The 18,504-nt window shown below is 47.6% G+C and overlaps 4 protein-coding genes across 4 annotated transcripts; 1 reads left to right on the plus strand and 3 right to left on the minus strand.

The window, feature by feature from the left end:
* Positions 1-234: 234 nt before the first annotated feature.
* On the minus strand, positions 235-3,815 carry J7337_013947 (uncharacterized protein; the record flags this gene model as incomplete). Its single annotated transcript, XM_044831422.1, has 7 exons — positions 235-959; positions 1,009-1,066; positions 1,122-1,264; positions 1,317-1,376; positions 1,440-1,619; positions 1,685-3,282; positions 3,343-3,815. 7 exons carry the CDS (start codon positions 3,813-3,815, stop codon positions 235-237), a joined length of 3,237 nt encoding a protein of 1,078 aa, XP_044673808.1.
* Positions 3,816-4,620: 805 nt separating this feature from the next.
* Positions 4,621-6,693, plus strand: J7337_013948 (uncharacterized protein; the record flags this gene model as incomplete). Its single annotated transcript, XM_044831423.1, has 5 exons — positions 4,621-4,802; positions 4,852-5,218; positions 5,274-5,472; positions 5,515-5,673; positions 5,798-6,693. 5 exons carry the CDS (start codon positions 4,621-4,623, stop codon positions 6,691-6,693), a joined length of 1,803 nt encoding a protein of 600 aa, XP_044673809.1.
* Positions 6,694-8,726: 2,033 nt separating this feature from the next.
* J7337_013949 (uncharacterized protein) lies at positions 8,727-9,943 on the minus strand (the record flags this gene model as incomplete). Its single annotated transcript, XM_044831424.1, has 3 exons — positions 8,727-9,528; positions 9,597-9,767; positions 9,939-9,943. The coding sequence occupies 3 exons, from the start codon at positions 9,941-9,943 to the stop codon at positions 8,727-8,729; spliced, it is 978 nt and encodes a 325-aa protein (XP_044673810.1).
* A 3,092-nt stretch (positions 9,944-13,035) lies between these two features.
* On the minus strand, positions 13,036-14,086 carry J7337_013950 (uncharacterized protein; the record flags this gene model as incomplete). The annotated part of the gene is made up of 3 exons (XM_044831425.1): positions 13,036-13,089; positions 13,145-13,962; positions 14,059-14,086. The coding sequence occupies 3 exons, from the start codon at positions 14,084-14,086 to the stop codon at positions 13,036-13,038; spliced, it is 900 nt and encodes a 299-aa protein (XP_044673811.1).
* Positions 14,087-18,504: the final 4,418 nt, after the last annotated feature.

Genomic DNA, 18,504 nt, shown 5'->3' on the forward strand with positions numbered 1-18,504 from the left:
CTTACCCCGCGTTGTGTGCTTGGCATCTTAAGATCTTAAGATCAGCGATGTGTAAGAGAGCTACCTGAGACCCATCGAGTAATGGCTAAATTTATATTAAGATATTACTTATAAGATATATTCTACTTAGTGTTTATCTTTAAATAATAAAAAGACTTATAGCTACCTTTTTAAAACTTTATTTAATATAAGGATTTTTTATTTCTTTTAGTTAGATAGTATAGTATTAAAGTCTTACTTACTACTACTCTTTTTCTTATTACTCTTCTGCTTTTTCTTAGTAGTAGCCTCTCGTTCAGACTCTAATTCTTCTGATGAGCTTTGCTGGCTATCGTGTTTGGGAATTTTTCCTTCGCTGCTCGAGTCATCTGATGACTCAGAGGTGACGTATTTTCTTCTTTTCTTGGTAGATCGCTTTACCTTTGGCTCATCGGTTTTGCCTCGATTGTAAGACTCTTCCTGGCTCCAATCGTCTCTGCGGTAAGACTGCTGTTTCGCTCGGTCCGCTTGTCCCATTCCCAAAACGGATCTCAGGTAGTTGTCAAACTCGCTTGAAGCCTTCTCAACAGTATCAAAGTGCTTTGCGCGTAGAGTCGGAGCACGGTACTTTTTTCCTGTCCTGTTGGCTTTGTTTATAGCCTCATTCTCGGCGAGTGCGACGGCAATGTGAAAGGCGTTGCGGATCTGTCTTCCGTTCCAACGAACGCGCTGGTCGTTTTCCCGGTAATGATCAAGCGCGAATTCTTCGATGCCATCGTCATCGACCTTCATCTTATCCCCCATGCGTTTTCCGGTTCGCTCAATGTTGATTTTGAATATGTCCAGCGTGGATTTCTCATTCAAGGGCGGGTAGTAAAGGCTGACATGAACTCGAGACCGAAATGCTTCATCCATGCGACCAACTCGGTTTGTGGTAAGGAAGAGAATTCCTTTGTAGTACTCGAGAATACGCAGGAAGACTTTTCAAATGATTAGTCGTGGCTATATTCGAGGTGAAAGTTAACAAACCTGAGACAAGACTGTTGTGCTTGACATCAGTAGATCTTTCACTTAGAAACACATCTGCCTTATTGGGACGTTAGCCAATACTGAGTACACTTAAGAACACAGGGTTAACATACCTCATCAAGGAGTAGGACACATTCCCACTTCTGTGCTTGGACGAAAATTCGCTTCAATCGTGTTTCGACTTCGACGGCGGTAATACCGAGATCACCACAAGTAATCGGATAGAGAGGCTTTTTGCACAAGTCTGCTACACATTCTACACATCATGTTAGTTTCGTAGTCACGCCAATAGGTAAGTTTACTCATACCGGCAGTTGAGGTTTTTCCGACACCCGGGGCACCATGGAGGAGAACGATAAGGCCTTTGCCTGCAGTTGGGGAAAGAAATGTAGGTTAGTAAGAGAAGGCCTCAAGGAGGTAGAAATACGTACCCTTTCCGCGGATCAAATCTGCTTGCATCTCCGCCTCCGCAACGCCCAGGTCCTTGCTTCGAAAGTGTGACTGAACAAGAGAATAGACCATTTCCTTGTGACCACCAGGCAGAACGAGGGAGTCCCATGCCTCGCCCGTCGACTTGGGCAATTCAGTGATATTATTGATGTCCACAACGGCTGGTAAGAGACGTTAATTATAACAAGGAGAGGGACAAGAGACACTCATTATTCATGCAACTTACCCCATTTTCGATCCTTGAGGACAAATGCGAAGAGTTGACGTGGAAGAAGAATTAAGTCATCTTCAGGGATATGGCTGGGGTCATCCGTCAGGTAACGAGTATCTGTTGTCAAAAACTCGTTTTTCGCGAGGTAATCTTCCAAAAAGGTGCGATCTAGGTCCAAGTCGTTGAAAACTTTATCATTTTCGCAGCAGAAGGAATCTTTGCAGCCACCTCGCGAAATCATGATCACCTCGGCCTCGTTTGCACTGGGCAGAGTCGGTATGCCAAACTGTACTTGATATTTCTCCTTCCATCCGTTATCCTCCTCCTGGTTATCCCATAAGGCGGCGCGGAAATCAATGATAATTTCGCTATCAATCTCCTCGGCTTCGTGTAAGTTAGGCCCGCGATATAGAACATGTCCGACATTGGATAGCTTGATGAAGGTTTTACCGTTTCTAGAAAGCTTCTTTGACAACTCTTCTGGACCTTCAGCAAAGCTCATTGGGTATATGGGGAGCAACCTGATATCTTGAAACCCGTTGTACTTTTGAATGCTGAAGGTCTTAGCGATAGGGCCAAACTTGTCTCCATCAAACCCAACTTGGTAGCATGTGATAATAAAATCGCTGGACTTTGCTGGAACCTTATATACCTTCATTCCGGTGGTTTCTTCTTCATTTTCCTTATCCTCTGGTGGGGAGAGGTAGGGACGACCACCAGTAACATGCAGGACTCGGTAAGCCTCGATGGGCGTAGTGGCTGTGACAACTGCAACGCCAGCCTGAAAGATATGCCATAGATCAGAAAAAGCAATCTTCGTGGCCGTAGAGTCTTCAAAAGATCTGAGGGGAAGGAGGTCGTTGTTCATGAATTCAACTAGACAGGACAGCTGTTTAAAGGCTTGTTTTGTCCCATATTCATCCAGAAGCGAATTCCAAGCTTCCCCGTCGTCATTTGAGTATCGGCTACTAGTGGTTTGTGAAGGTTCCGGCCTGTTTGAACTCGTCGGCTCTGCACAGTCCTGGGAAAACTTCTTCTCTAGCTGTTGATAGAGGCTTCTGATCTGTCCGTCATACTTAACAAGAACTTTGAAAGGTTTTAGAAGTATGATAGGACTGGCCAAATCGACTTCAAGGGCCTTTTCAAGAAGTAGCTTCAAAGGCTTCCCGTTGATGCGGATTCGGTTGGGGATCGGGGAATACGCATCCTGGGGTGGTTGGCCTGTAGTTGTGGATTTAGACGGTTCGATCCGGGCCTTAGCATGAGCCGCGTCGGGATCGTCGAACTCGCTGAAAAAGAGTTGCTCTCCGAACGGAAAAGGCCTCATTCGGCGCCTAAAATGGACAAGATGCTGAGGATGGCTTCTTGTAAGCTGGTCGTTCCAGACTTCGAGCGGAATCACAGGATCATCCATCAGTACGTCGATGACGTGCTTCTGGCTAGGCTCCTTGTTATCCTCGAAGTTTCTTTTAAATTCTGGCCATGATACTCTATTCAACGTTGGAATTGTGTCATTCCCCTTATCATCGTCATCTGAGCCCTCGTCATTGTCCTTGTCTGAGGAACTTCCTTCGGACGACGAGTCGGGGTTCTGGCTCTCTAGCGAAAAGAGCCTGTAAGATTGTCAGAGTCAGCTACTAACAGTGTAAAAGTCACGGTGGGTAACCCATTACCTGTCTTCCAAAAGCCGGAAGTACGCCGTGATTATGAAAGAAAGCTTTCTCGCTTGTCCGATTCTCCATTTGAGAGGCATTTTTGATTCATATTCCTGTACCAAGTTTTGCGCATAGCGAGCCATACTTGCACGGAAGCCATCCCCCACTTTGGGATAGAAAGTCTCATCTAGCCCTTCGAAAAATTTAAGAAATGCTTTATGAGATTCCTCTGGAAGGTCATTGTCATTATTGTTTTCGACATCAGGCTGTTGTTGATTATCCTTCTTAGACTCATCATGTTCTGGACCGCGATCGGTTTCTTGATGCTCTTCTCCTTTATTCACCTCCACAGACGCTGTCCCCTCTTTGGGCTTCTGTGGCGAATCCGACGCATTAGCATCTCCTGAGATGTCTGAATGCGCAGATAACGGGAATATTACAGCCGCTTCCGTAGGGCTGGCGATCAGAACATCACCCGGAGACGTAGACATGGTTGCCTGATCGGAGGTTGCCATCAATAGATCCTTCCGTAGATAGTTATGTTTATGGTTAGTGAATGAAATTTGAAGAATATGATGTTTAGTTTACCGTTAGCTAAAAGCAACCCTTAAAACATCTCAAGCATCGGCGGATACCGGCTAAATGCAACAAGCTTGAGCCGAGCCTGATTGCCAAGACTGCAGGTTGGTCACTCGGTCGGAACGAATGCATTATCGCCCCCCACAGCCAGGGAAGCCACTGAAGCAGAGATTGGATCGCATATTGAACGGTAAACGAAATATTGGATGACTGCATTCAGCCATGCTAGAACAGAATACTTGCGCAAGTAACTATTCGCCTGTTCAGACCAACGTTTATCACATCAGGGCAACCAGGTTTTATTTGACCAGCGACGTGTTTCTAGCCAATTGGCTCTGTAAACAGGGCGAGCACCTTGCAGTTGAAGGGGTGGTCAGCGAGTATATTTGTACCTGGGTTGGTCAGCCCAAAAGGCGATCCTAGGCTCGGGATCTCCGCGAGCCGGCTCATCTTTTCACTATCACTGGGCGACTGCGCAGGTGGCCTCAATATATATGCATTAGTCCATAAAGAGAACTTTTGAAACGGTTCGAATACGACTCACTGCCTGCATTCCGTCGACGACTGGATGGTCATCAATGTTGGTCGGCGGGTATCGTTTGCCGAGCCTGATGGATCCCCCGGGAACGAAGTTTAGGAGGCTCAAAAACTCATTATTGTCACTTTCTCCACATTAGCTCTCTCTCATACTTACTTTCTATCCCTCAACCAACCTAGATGGATACTGAAGCCAACGTCTTTGATAATGGTCGATTCCCCCCTGGACCCGGGTTACCAGACCCTACTCTCGAGTCCCTGGAAAAGATCTGGTCATCCCTAGTCCCCGAGCTTCAAAACGATCATTCGCTTTATGACGAGGCTGTAGGGAAATTTGTCAACGAACAAAAGACTGCTGTTGAGTTAGAGCCATCTCAGCGCCGCTTTTGATGCCTGACTGACCATAACAAGGAATGCTGAGCAGCGAGCCATAGAGGAAAAGAACAGCTTCATACAAATATTGGAACGATGGGATAATATACAGGATGAAAAGGACGATGAGAAAAAGTCCAGATGGCCAAAACGATTCAGCAGAGACAATGGCAAGTTCATGGCAGAAGTACGTGCAAATATATCCAAGCAGCACAGCTGGGAGGATGTTCTGTCGGCACTCCGTGAAGCCGAGAGTCACTACTCAAATCCTACCGGAATCAAGATCGTGCACAAGTGGTTTCGCAAGGCTACAGATAAGTCAGCCGCTATTGAACCTTATATCAACTTCATTCCCAGTGGCACGTACACGTCAGTTATATGTTCTGGCCTCACATTCATTTTACAGGTGAGGAAACCTTGCTGGATCCGTACGAGTATTACTCACCACTTCTCCTGGACAGGCATGCGCCGCCGCCAAGAAATTCCGCGAGGAATCGTTCGACCTCATCAACAGGCTGCCTGACAAGGTTGACTTAGTCAGCCAGTATTCAGAGCTGTATAAGGATGATTTTAGCCTTCAGATAGCAGCCTATGATCTCTATTATGAGATATTGCATGCAATCAAGGGCCTGATCCACTGGCTGTTGAAAGACCATACCTGTAAGTCCTGTTTTAATTATCGCGCTTATTACTCGTGCTAAGTACAAGAAGTTGAATTCTTGAAAGTCCTGGGACAGCAAACTTCTTATGACCCTTTGAAAGGGCGCCTGGAAGAGGTGGGAAAAAAGTCAGCCCGATTCGAGGAAGTCATCGACCTTTGCAATAACAAGAAGCAAGCCGAAATTAGCAAAGGCGTAAATGGTATACGACAAGATCTGACTGCGCTGAAGAACCAATTCTTGATATTTATGCGAGTTTTGTTCCAAAATGCCCGATGTGAGCATCTTTGTCTATCTTAACATTTCTTGCCCACTGACTGGTATAGGGCTTGAGCAGCTGTCCAAGGCCAAAAATGAGACTGCAGATCTTAACCATCAAGATCCGCCGGTGGCTTACATTTCTAAGGATGAGTTGCTCTCTTTACTTCTCCCAAAAACTTCATATAGTCCAGACCAATCACTTGTTGTGTCTCCCTTCGAATTGCCACTGGACCAGGTTCTTCATGCTGGGTTCAGAATGGATGAATCGGAGCAGGCTCGAACGCGCTGGATGATGAACAACAGCCTATTGAGCAAGTGGTTCCAATCAACCAAATCGCGAATGTTACTTGTCAATGGCAACCATAAGCTGGAGCGGGTAGCTCCAACCTCTTTCTTTTGCTCCATGTTGGCCAAAAGCCTGAAAGCAGCCGAGTCCCTCGTTGTGTTGACTTATTTCTGTGGCCTCAGTACTCCTTGCGAGAGTGAGCCATACAACGACGCTGGACTACTCCGTGATCTCATAGGCCAGCTAGTCACACAATGGAGATTTGGTGACTTGACATGCCTTGACCCAAGATTTGTAGGGAAGTTGAAGGAACAGAGCCCCAAAATACGGCTCAAGACACAGCGACGTCTGCTCCGTAGGCTGATTGCTGCACTGCCCCAGAAGACTCCAGTTTTCGTTTTCATCGACGGAGTTAACTACATCGAAACTGAAGACTTTGTTGATGAGACCAACAAGGCTATGGAGATGCTCAGCCAGCTTGTTTATAATAAAGGTATTGGGGCGATGGTAAAGGTCTTTGTGACGAGTTCAACGAAAGCATGTAATGTAAATGACTACTTCGAGGTTGATGAAGTAATAACAGTTCCCGAGGATGCAGGAACAAACACTAATGGACTTATCGATGTACAGTTTAAGTCAGGTCTAGGGAGTCAAATTGTAAGAATAGGAGAATAAATATAGTATCTTAGATTTAAAAGCGTATCGTCTCTTCAGGCAGGTAAGAAGGCACGGGGATAAGGTAGTGGGCCTGGATGTTACCGAGGTGTAGCTTGCCAAGCATCCAGGAGTAGACCTGAGCAGCCGGGGAGACGGGACGATATGTGTGGCGAGAGGCGTGAGTGACCTATATAGTCCTGCGTCTGACCATCCTCTGGCCCGTCGGCGTGATGCCACCGGTTCACATCAAAGGCCGTGGACAAGCTACCATCACTGTGGTGTGATTTGCTGAGCCGATTGTAGCCCTGGATGAGATCCAACTTGCCTACTGCCGACTCAGGTCGCGACCTCAAACCCGTCCAGTCCGGAGTGAACTTCATCGTTTGCTTCTGCTGTAAGAGCTTGGCTGTGGATGGATGGTAGGGGAGAAAGCAGCGTCGCCCATGGCCAGACTTTTGCCGAGCTGCTAAGCGTTGGCGTACGTTAGGTCTACGAGTCCGAGGTCACCATCCGGGATCTAAAAATCGGTGCTGACGTTGCTCTGGGTGAAGCCCTGTCGGAGTGGATGGGGCACGAATGTCGGCGCGAACGGTCCTCGGTTGATGGAAGCCGTCACTTCGTCGGTGACCGTACGATGCTGTATGATGGTATAGCCGTCTGCCTCCCGGCGCGCAATCAGGGCTTGGATCCTTTCGTAGTCAGGCTCTGACTCCTGTGCTCTAGCTGTTGGCGTCTTTTCCTCCGGTAATGCACCTGACTGTAGTACCGTAAGCTTGCTGCCGAAATTTACCAAGGTATCGAATGAGCTAGTGAAGTTCTTAGACGATAGGCAGTTGTATGTCCAGCTGTGCAGGGTGAGTACTGCCACCCTCTAGGATGGAGGAAGCGGCAGGGTGAGCCCGGATGCCAGTGTCAGAGAGATAACGTAGACAATGGTCGTGGTGGGCACATCAGCTCTAATAGAAGATGTACGAGGAGAAATGATGACACTGAAGATTGTCTGGTCGTTGTTGGTTTCCTCTACGTTGCTAGTGACTGCCATTCCGTTTGTAGTCTTCTTCCGGACGTGAGTGAGATACTTGTATTTAGACATATGAAGCCCTTGCCTTCCTGCGGTAGGTTAACTGTCGTCACTGAAGAGGGCGTCTGAATCGATCCGGCTCCAAAATATCACCTCCGCTGGCTCGGCAGCATCGCGGTCGTTTTCCCGAGAGTCGTAGGAAATTGCTGTGGTGATATCGCTTAGATGTCGCATGTCTCGTGCCTGCATATGGAGAACGTAGGTGTCGCTCTGCTCTTTTTGTACGTTGGGAGGCAGCTTGGCCGTGACGCTTCATTAGCGTTGCTGATGGCAAGGACACAAGCGTGGTTGCGCAAGCCGAGGTCTTCATTGGCCCCAAGACACCTGTAGGGGCTTGAGAGAAAAAGGTCAATGAGAAGGAGGAGAACCAGGAAGGCCCCAAGGCCCCAAGATTCTTAACTTTGGCTTGTTTTCGTCCTCAAATTTGCTCTTTGGTAATGATTTCTCTATGGTTGATAACTTCCAATGTGGAGAGACTGTCGACAATGATGTACGCGTTAGAGGCTTATACCGCACTGCCTACACCGCTAGCTACCATGTGAGCGGCTGGAGTGCGGTCGAAGGAGATGACCCGCAGCTTGGCCCGTCGCTAACCCGTAAGTCAACCTCGATTGACTTCTTCTAACGGTGGAACTCGCTGAGACAAATGGACAGGAAGCCGACGTGCTCAAAAGCTGATAATCTTCACCTAAAGCCCAAAACTTTAAATAGGCTTCTCAAGATGCGCGTGGGCACAGAATGGTTGATTGGATGTGACCTCTTTGCTAATGACAACACAGTCGTTTCTCCGAGCCTCAACAGATTGAATGCTTGCTAACATGGGGATGCCATTCAGCATAAAGAATGGAATAAAATAAGATAGGTCAAAATCATTAGCTAATAACTCGAAAAGTATTTTACACTATACACACCCAAGAAGAGCTAAAACGCCGTCGTATGTAGTGAATAGCCTTTTCGCATGTCTGCACTACTATATCCAGACCTTTTCGAGACGAAATTGGCGGACTGCTTCGTTTGCAAGGCCCAGAGCAACATAAGTCTCTTCTCGCTCCTTTGATCCCACAGGGAAGTTCTGACAAGCATAATGAAACTCCTCTCGGGCCTTAGCTTCTGCATCCAGGGCCTTCCTCTTCCGCGCCTGATATTCTGGGTCTGCTTCCTTCCTTGCCTCTTCTTCGATACTTTTTTCAAAGAACTGAATCGTCTCTTCCAGCAGCTCGTCGTACTCATCCACTGGCTGAATATGGAGATCTTCCTCTGCCTCGTCTTCGTCTCCATAGACTGTCTCCCCCACCTCTAGGAATGCCACTTCGTCGCCGGACCCCCCGTGCATCGCGCCGGCGCTAAAACGATCCTCATACAGTGTGATCGAGAGCGGCAACTTCCAGCTCCCCTTGATGCCTTCCCGGTACCACAAACCTTCGAGATTCACCTGCTGCCATTGAGCAGCCCATACTAGATCGCCCGCCATTGGGAGCGTGATTTCGATGCCATTTTCGACCGCAACTTCGGCCAGCGGCCCGACGGAGATACCCGTTGCGGCCGCTACCAGCGCTGAGCTCAAGCCTAATTCGGCGCCAAGGGAGGCATTTTCCACATCAGTGCAGGTAGCATTGCGGAAGGTGTAGATGCCTGTGAGCATCCAGATCTTGGGCTTGCGGCACCAGAAGCTCGATCTGACCTTCTCGCTGCGGGCTGCTGATATCCAGCGGCTTAGCTTGTCACGCGCATCGTCACTTGCCAGTACGTGCTCGTAGAAGAACGATGGAGAGCTTGATGAAAGGCCATGTTAGTGTGATACTTCCACCTAAAGGGGTAGGGAATCGGAAATCAAACATACTCCTTTAGTTCAATGCGGTGTCCACCTTCAGCGAGAAGGAGTCTAGTCTTGGTTGAGTTCCACGGGAACTTTATTGTCACGACATCCGTAACCTCGCCTCCAATTGCGAGCTTCAAGCCGGCCGTTGAAGAAACCTTAACATTTGCTGGGAGCTCGAAGATATATGCAAGTCTATGGAGGTCAGAATTACTACGTACTTGCATTAGCGTACAACTCTGTAAGAATCGCAAACGGCACAACCCACGATAATTTTTCGTGTATGTAATGTCGTACGGTAGTGGGATTCGCGTAATCCCGAAGAACTAGATTTCCAAGACACAATTGTTCCTGGTCTCGGCCTACCCCATATAAGAAGAATGTCTTTTTCTCGTGGTAGCGCATTGGGTAGTATGTCGTATTCGTTGCTGTTTCACAACGTCAGGGGTTAGTAACTATCAGCAGAAGGCCGGGAATATTAGATATTTTAAAGATTTCCCTGTTTAAACTTGTCTTCCGAATGATGGTCTTATCAGCTGATAGGATAGATTCATGAAATGATGTCGAACCTTGGCCTTTGCTAGCCCTGTCTGGTATAGCGGCTGGAACAAACGGCGAGCGCCGACGGACAAGTAGACACAAATCATACCACTGATGCTAGAATGACATGATTTGCACCAGTCAGCCGGTATAGGCTAGATGTATAGTGCTATTGATGCTAAACACCTTTTTGCTGTAGGCCTCCTCGATAGACCCTAACATCGGATACATGGAAACCGGCCACCCCATCGGTTCAACGGCAACTACATGGTCTTCCGTCAGACCGGGATATCTCTCACAGCTCCATGTTCCTCATGGCATTCACTTATCCCAAATCACAGCAACAGCAAAAGAACCTTGATTTGATTCAGTGTTGCTAAGAAGCAAAGGCTGGACATGCACTGCGTTGAACTCCAATAATAGGTGAAGATACTGTTATACTCTAACCTGGAGATCAGAGCTCGGTAATCCGCGCCTAGGGGTTATCTACTCAGTATTATAGACTATTTCTAGTCTATAGTAATAATTACATATATTCCAGCGGTGGGTCACGGCCCGGGAGGGATCGTTCTGTGTCGCGGCAGGTTGCAAGGTCACACCTTTCACGATGCTTGACGTTAATACCGTGCTCGTCCTCCTGCTCAATGCTGATATGCAGATCGGAATCCACGGTGTGGTAATCAGCGATGTTCCATTCCTGGCTGCGGATATCAAGTTCCCTTACGTCGAGCTCAGGATCGCCTGTACCTTGGATGTAGGTGCGAGCTCATTTCGGCTCGATGCCCAGCTCTCGCTCCAGTCGTTTGTGCTAGATGAAAGCTGTCACATTACTGAAAGCATTGACATGAACGATGGTTCGAAGCATTCATCGACTTCCTCTTCAACTTCCGGCCGTTCCATTTGACCGCGGGAGGTGGAATAGCTGATGATGTACGGTCAAGTCTGGATATGTGACTCGTTACCATCAGGATATCGGCCGAGATCAGTGCCATCTTGACTGTGATGGGCTTTTCTATGGCCGGGACGGTCCACGTCGACTTTGGGATATTCTGATCTGGCATCAAATTTGCCAAGCTTGTCACTGTCCGACAACGGGATACTCTTCTCTCAATGGCTGCCTTCAGAGATCTTGCTCTAAAATCCCGGGAGGCAGCAGCAAGGAGCGGGGCATCCCGCTAGAGTAGGTTTCCGGGATGATGTACGAGAAGTGCGAGATGAACCAACAATTCCAGTTCAACTGTGATGCAGGGCTTATCCCTAACAATAGTGATCCTAGGACATCATCAGTCACCTCGTTTCCAGAAGTCGCTGCTTGGTATGGTCCCCTGGGCGATGGCACATAGATTGCCAGGGGTGCAGCTGAACGCTGCACCATTAGCGTAAAATTTGTAACGTACGCCACGACGGTTAATGACCAGCGGCAAACAGTGGAGGAACCTCTCAAAGGTGTTGGGGTTTGCGAAGCGCACCAGCAGATATTCGCAAGGCCGATGAAGCTGAGGGACCACACAGTGACCATCTGACCACACCATCATCCGAGCTGAGACTGGCAAACCATTTCCCTAAGGTAGTAAACAGACTGAAAGAGAATCGGGCACTCAGACAGTTCTCAAGGTTGTTCCGCAGTCCATTTCGGGACAACGTAAGTGCCGTTCCATTAATGCTGTACCAAGGCGCATCCTGAGCTGACTGTCTCCCTTGACCAGAATCCCCGTCAAAAGATCCTAGTATTTCCAGGAACGGAATCAATACTCTTTTTAATGGCCGCAATCGTGGCCATATTGCCGATACTATGGGCTTCACTATATCCGCTGTCCTCATTCAGGTCGCGAGACACCTTGCCCAGTATCAATATGCACCGTGACATGCTACAGTCAGTCAATACAGACGGTCATTCCTTCTGAGGTACGAAGGAGTCCAACGCAGCATGGGATCCATGCCCCTGACAGAAGAGGAAAAGGATGAGGCGACAAAGGGCAAGAGGTGGGACAATACGGTGGAGACGTGGGAAGCAGATGAGCGGGGGGAGGACACTAAGAAGAAGACGTATGAGGTAAGAGGCCATTATGTTGTATTACAGATATCTATTATTTAACTTACCTTAACACAATAGAGTTGATAATAGTAAACTCATTTACAGGTTCGCCAAACATCCTCCCGTATATATAGACCTCACCAACAAGTCGAAACTGGCCCGGGACCCTTTCCAGTGAACGAATAATGTACGGTACTTTTCCCCCTACAAAGACGCAAACTTGGTCTCCTTTCGTGGTATTGGAGGGTGCCAATCCCACGTGTCCAGACTCTAGCAGAATTGGGACTCGTGAGTGTAAGAAGCGTAGCCGTGTCGTGTACCAGTGAGAAGACAGCCAGCCGTCCCAGCTGTAATCGGCAGTTGACCGTTTCGCTACAAGTGCGTCTCCCTGAGGCTCCATGGCGCTACCTCTCGAAGGTGATGTAGCGAGTTTCAAATAATCCATCAACTTTCGCCAAGCTTGGATACAGTTGTGAAACTCATTCTGAACGTTTGTCTTGTCATAGGCGGCCGCTATGGCTACGTGTGCAGCAGCTCTCTCCGCCTCATCGGACGTCAATTGACGGGACCTGGTGCAGAATGATTGAACCTCCTGTAGATAGGCAATTGTTTGGGACGCATCGAGAGAACCAGTCCAATCAGGATCCCATACTGAACCGCACTGTTCAATCGCGCCGATGATTACCCCTTTGAGCTGTATGCTATGCTCATCGAGCGACATTACGCATTGTTGGGAATCCATGCCAGCAGATGCGCAAAAGCTATTCAACCATGGAGGCCCAGTACAAGGCGAGCGTATTTGAGTACGCCAATCTGGAGTCCACGTTGGCATATCAGGCGGCAGCTTTGGGAATTGACAGTACGCAAGAAGATCAATATGTCCTTGTTTCAAGATAACCAGCGCAATTTCGCGATATATCTCTTCACATGGCCGAGAGTAGTCTATTATGTTAACGAATTCATCAGCGTCGTGAGCTAGATGCAGAATCGAAAATACTCTATCCAGCGGGTTTGTTGCTTGAGGCTGGTTGTAGTCGCGCTCTAGGACTAGTGTAGTGACTAGCACGTAAAAGAGTGCATCGCTGTTGATGTCTCCATCTTGGCGCGCCCAGTATCGGCATCGCCTCGTTACGACACCTTCCATAAAGCTCGTAGCCGACGTTAAATAGGCACGAGGCAGACTGTGGTCGAGAGGATCATTAGACTTTTCCGAGGATCTCGAAAAGTTACCTTCCAAGAGCTGGTTCATATAGGCGAGCAATGCCTCCAGATTCCAATCCCATACCATCATATCACCACACGCAATGCGCAGGCTACTGCCGACAGCGAACTCTTGGATGATCCAGAGCCTCTTCCAGTATTCCCGTTGGCAGAGAGACCGAAAAGCACGGCGGATGGCCTCTAGCCCTTCTTTATTCGAGTGAGCAGCGACAATGCTGCTGTGATCGTCTGCCCAAATCGCTTCCCCCATTCTCTCAATGTGTTTCAGAAGCATATCGCTATCGTCTGCGGCAGGTCCAAGCCAAGCTATGACGAGACATGCTTCGGTATAAATGCTTTTCATCTGCTGCACTTGGTCGCTCTTTTCGGCGTTATCTTGTTGGTTGATGCAAATCTGATCCACCCAGACGAACCTGTCGGTATCCTCAACGACGAGTTGCTGGAGGACTTCCTCGACTGTACAGCTTACTTCGTATATCTGGTCCTCAATCACAAGTTGGGAGCTTGTCGTGCTTTTGCCCCAAGCGTAGGAAACAGCTGTGTATGGTGGGCAGCGACCACGGGAAAAGGAAACAAGTTCACAAACGACAAGGTCTGGACTTATCCTAGCAGGTCGGTCGCAGGATCGTGGCTTCAACTTAATTAGTCGTATGGCATTGGTTCCTGTTGGGAGTGGCACATAATTCATACCACTCAGGGGTTGACTGTGAGCGACCATCTCGGACGGCAGGAAATGGGTTCTTGGTGCATGGGTCTGCGGGTTATTTTGTAATTTATTCTGATTGCGTCCTTCTCCTTGGCTATAGATAAGTTCTGCTGCCTAATATGAAATCTCGTGACCAGAAGCGCGACGCTTTAAATGCGGGGTAGACCTGAAGGCACCATAATCTTGACCATCAAGTTCATCAATAAAGCCTCACCATGGAAAGCCTATCCACGGCCGCATCTGTAATTGGCATTATATCCATCTCATTTTAATACTCTCGTATAAGCATCTCGTATAACTCCCTCAAGCCCAGATCGGAAAGTTTCGGGCATTTAGCCCAACTCAGACCGACAATCACGAAGGTTCGCAATAGCCTTTCCAATCTCACCTCGTCAATGGAAAAACTATGCGATATTCTTCAGATGATCAAGATTAAGCCCCGGAATGTGATGCAACCGCTACCAGTACAAGAAGAGCTAGCGTTTGACCAATGTGCTTCCGACCTAATAAAACTTGAGAGCCTGGTACGGAGAATATCGCAAGAAACGGTCCATACGGTGAATCCTTTGATGAATAGTATGCGGGGATATCCCATGGTTCTGAGAGATGGGCATGTTGAGGAAATGCAGGATATTTTAGAGACCCATATCAAGGCCTTGGAGCCGTTGGCTCGTATGCCTTCTATGTATGCCTTCCTCCAACTGACAAAGTCTTAGTAGGAGTCTAACCGTGTCCTCATATAGCGTCAGCCAACCAACAGGTTCTGAACATTCGACTACTGTGTCAAAAAGGTTGATGGACGAAATGTGCTCAGCAAACTTCATCCATTATTCGGATTTAGCGACCTCAAACTCGGTCCGTCTTCGAGACAACGAAGGTCGAAAGGCTCTAGCAAGTGATAGACAAGACGAGTTCCCTAGCCGCGTAAAGAACGCAATGCAACGATTGCATACTGAGGATATCACATTTTCTAGACTACAACTGTACAGCCTTTTGTGTCTACTTATCGAAATAAACGGTCTTCAGAAAGATGATGAGGAGATAGCCGATAACCAGGAGGAAGACGTGAGCCAGGAGGATACAGAATACAAGGCATTCAAAAGACAAAGTCATATGTGCTTACGACAGCTGGCGAACCTCGCGAAAACGAAATTAACGAGGTCCCGCCCATCGTCAGAGGCAAGAAACATCATCTTGACTCTGAAAGAATTCATCTGGGAAGTAGAAATAAGGTCGGACCTACAAAATAACAACTCTGTATCCCTAGTAGGAAAACGGAAAGTCGAAGCGGGGTCTATGAGTGAAATTGATCGAGATGTGGATGATTTGCATAAGTTTAAGAGGGCTAGGCGTATGAATGTAGGGTATCAGTGGCCATCTATGACGACGAGAAAATCACCAAGGGAGGTCCAGCTTTGTGGGCGTCTTGCAAACGAGGGTTCGTGATGGGAATGAGTTAGATTGGAATTTATAGGAGGAAGCGTCAAGATTACTGCAGGCAACCAATAATAACTGTATTCCCGCGCACAATGAAGGCAAGCAAGGTGGAAGGACAGCACCGGCAGCTCAGGCAGTGTGGATCTTGCTGATGGCGTGGCAACTTATGCGGGAGAAACACCGGGACAGATGATGAGTGATTATCACGCTTGTTCCACTGAACTTCACGCTAGATATGATCAATGTAACCAGTTACACTGTCTGACAAGACGAAGACGAAACCGTCTACGTGTCACTCGATTAGATTGGCAAAGACACACTCCAGAACGCAGACAAAAGCACAAGTACTTCAACTTCCATGAAAAATGCCCCCAGTTTGTGAGGATCTTCCCTAAGTGTCCACTGTGCTCAGCAACCACTGTGTTTATTTTTGGGACGGGAACTCAGCGGTAGGGAGCGTAGATGTCAGCCCTGGGGGCAAAGCCATGAGCCAAAAGCCTGGTCGTGGGTTATGTCGTGGGTTATCATCTTAAGAAACAGAAGAGTGGACCTCGAATGAATCAGTAATACTCCCTTTCTAAAAATAAATCTACTCGCAACAACTCGGCGCCTGCTACGTGTTATGAAGTCGCGACAAGATCTCTTGATCTCTAGTTGAGGGCACAATTGAGGCATCCGTATTGTATTGTTAGGCTGTGAGACCAATACGTCAAGTGCAGAACCATTTCGGGAGTGAAGTTTGCTGTGGTATGATCATGTAAAGCTCTTGGTCTTCTGGAAATGATACTTCCCCTGGTTGAATTGAATCAAGTGTCATAGGCTTTGGGAGACACTGTTGCGGCGGAGTGCCAATAGGATGAGAACAAAATTAATGTCTCGTTAAGCGCATGCAAAGAATAAAGAGAATTAAGAATTTGATAAAGGCATTTACAATTCTGCCAACCCGATCCTTGCTTGCAATGCTGATAACACGTCTTCATACGCCACCATAAAATCCTGGCACGACTTATTTAATTGCATGTCGGGAAATAAAGGTAACTCGGATTCCAGAATCTGATCAATATCTCTTGTAACCTTTTTAATTTCGTCGACCGCCGTAACCATCTTTCGTGCTGCGACCCCCAGAATATCCATCTTGTTGAGAGCTTTTACGCCTTCTCTGTACTCATATTTAAGTCGAAGGGGGACCTTTTTTAACCCTGGCGTAGTCTGAGACATTCTGGCACTGTGGGTTGTCAGTTAGGTTAGGTTTGAGGAGGGGGAAAGGCGGGGCGCATGCGATCTCACACTAAAAGAAGAAACAGAGTCAGACATGTTACCTGCATCTGAAGATCTGGCTTAAGATCTGATGGATTTTGTTTCAAAAGGGCTGTGAAGTTGATAGGCAGAACCGACTGGTTTAGAGACTGGGATGGATATATGCTTGTTAGCTTTAGCTTCTTGCTTAAGCTGGTGGTTGGGGAGGAGGCGCCTGATGGCCTTTTTTGAGATAGAGTCATCGTCGCCATTGCACATGTGCAGTCATCTAAGATGCCATCCATTGTACTTGATGGTGCGTTCAATCGTTACTTATAATTCATACCCTTACCTCAAGATGAACTAGCTGCTGATGATTGCACGCGTAGGCCATTCCAATACCCTGCACGTTCGTCCCGACAAATATCGGCGCAATGCAGACTAGCGGGATCTTATTGGACCGTAGCGCCATCTTTCCGAAGGATGGACGATCTGGAGGGAAGGAAATCTGAGACTTACTGGGGTTTATTGGGTGGTACCGATGGAATCTGGTCTGGGGTTCTAAGTAAGCATTTAGATCTTGGGTGGCGCTCAGCATGGATGGTTCGGAGATTGAGACGTGTCCCGTGTGAGATCTTGAATACAGCGAATGACTGGTCCAGGAAATAAAGTCTATGCCGTCATTGCAGAGACGGCAGCATTCAAAGCTCGGCTTTTATCCCCGATTTGTCGATTTTGAAACGGCGCTTAGATCTGTTTTAGATCAGCGATTAGTGATCAGTACCAAGATCTGAGAACAAGGGATTCTCCACCGGTACATGCCAAGGAACCCCGCAACCGGTTTCTGGGGAGAAAATATAAACGATCTCACTAAACCAATATTCGCTGACACTCCTATCTGCGGGCCGTTTTTTATTTCCTCCTTAATTAACTAAGATGCGGCGCACTGAATCGCTTGAAATGGGTATTAGGCCGATAGATTACCGTAGAGGACGACTTGATGAGATGAATCGCTCAAACTGCGACCAAACAAGGCAGTATGTTTACCGACCAGGAGAGGGCGTTATCGCCCTTTACGTAATTGTAAACAAGACTGAACCCGAGAACCTGGGAATAAGCGCAACTGTAAGTGCGGAATTAGGCTTAGGGCGTGGCGCTGTGAGACACGGCTGAGCCGTGATACAGGGGTTTCGCATTTTTATTACTGTTAGTCCCCTCCAATGGCTAGTTATACTAACTAGGATCTCTCGGAGTCACCAGTTGCCGATCCCAATAGGTGTTGTTATAAGGATAGTTGCATTTTATAGATTATAGAGTTAGACTATAGACAAGGGGCCAGTTCACTCCTTTAAGTATAGTTATATTAATAATATTAAGCTATTAGTCCTAATTATAACTGGTAGACTTACCTAGTAAGCCTGCTGACCCCAAATACACAAGAGCGTAAGGTCAGTTACCTACTAGTATTATTATTACTAAGGAAAAAAGGTTAAATCAAGGTTAGGGAATATTAAATCATAAGGTGGCGAAAGATCGGTTATCAGAAAGTAATTCTAGCATAATGCGTCTGTCATTCGGCCACAGCCCGTCGAGATAAGTTAACATCAAGCTCAGCTCGGTCTTGCGTTCAAGTTCACTTAGTAATTGACCCCGCTGCGGACCAGCAATTAGGTCAAGCGAGTCTGGCGCGGCCCAGTACTGAGCTGCAACCCCAGCGACAGTGACAACCCCTGTGCAGCGCCAGCCCCCACCGTTAT

The sequence above is a fragment of the Fusarium musae genome, chromosome 12 (genome assembly GCF_019915245.1).
Source record: "Fusarium musae strain F31 chromosome 12, whole genome shotgun sequence".
Taxonomy (NCBI): domain Eukaryota; kingdom Fungi; phylum Ascomycota; class Sordariomycetes; order Hypocreales; family Nectriaceae; genus Fusarium; species Fusarium musae.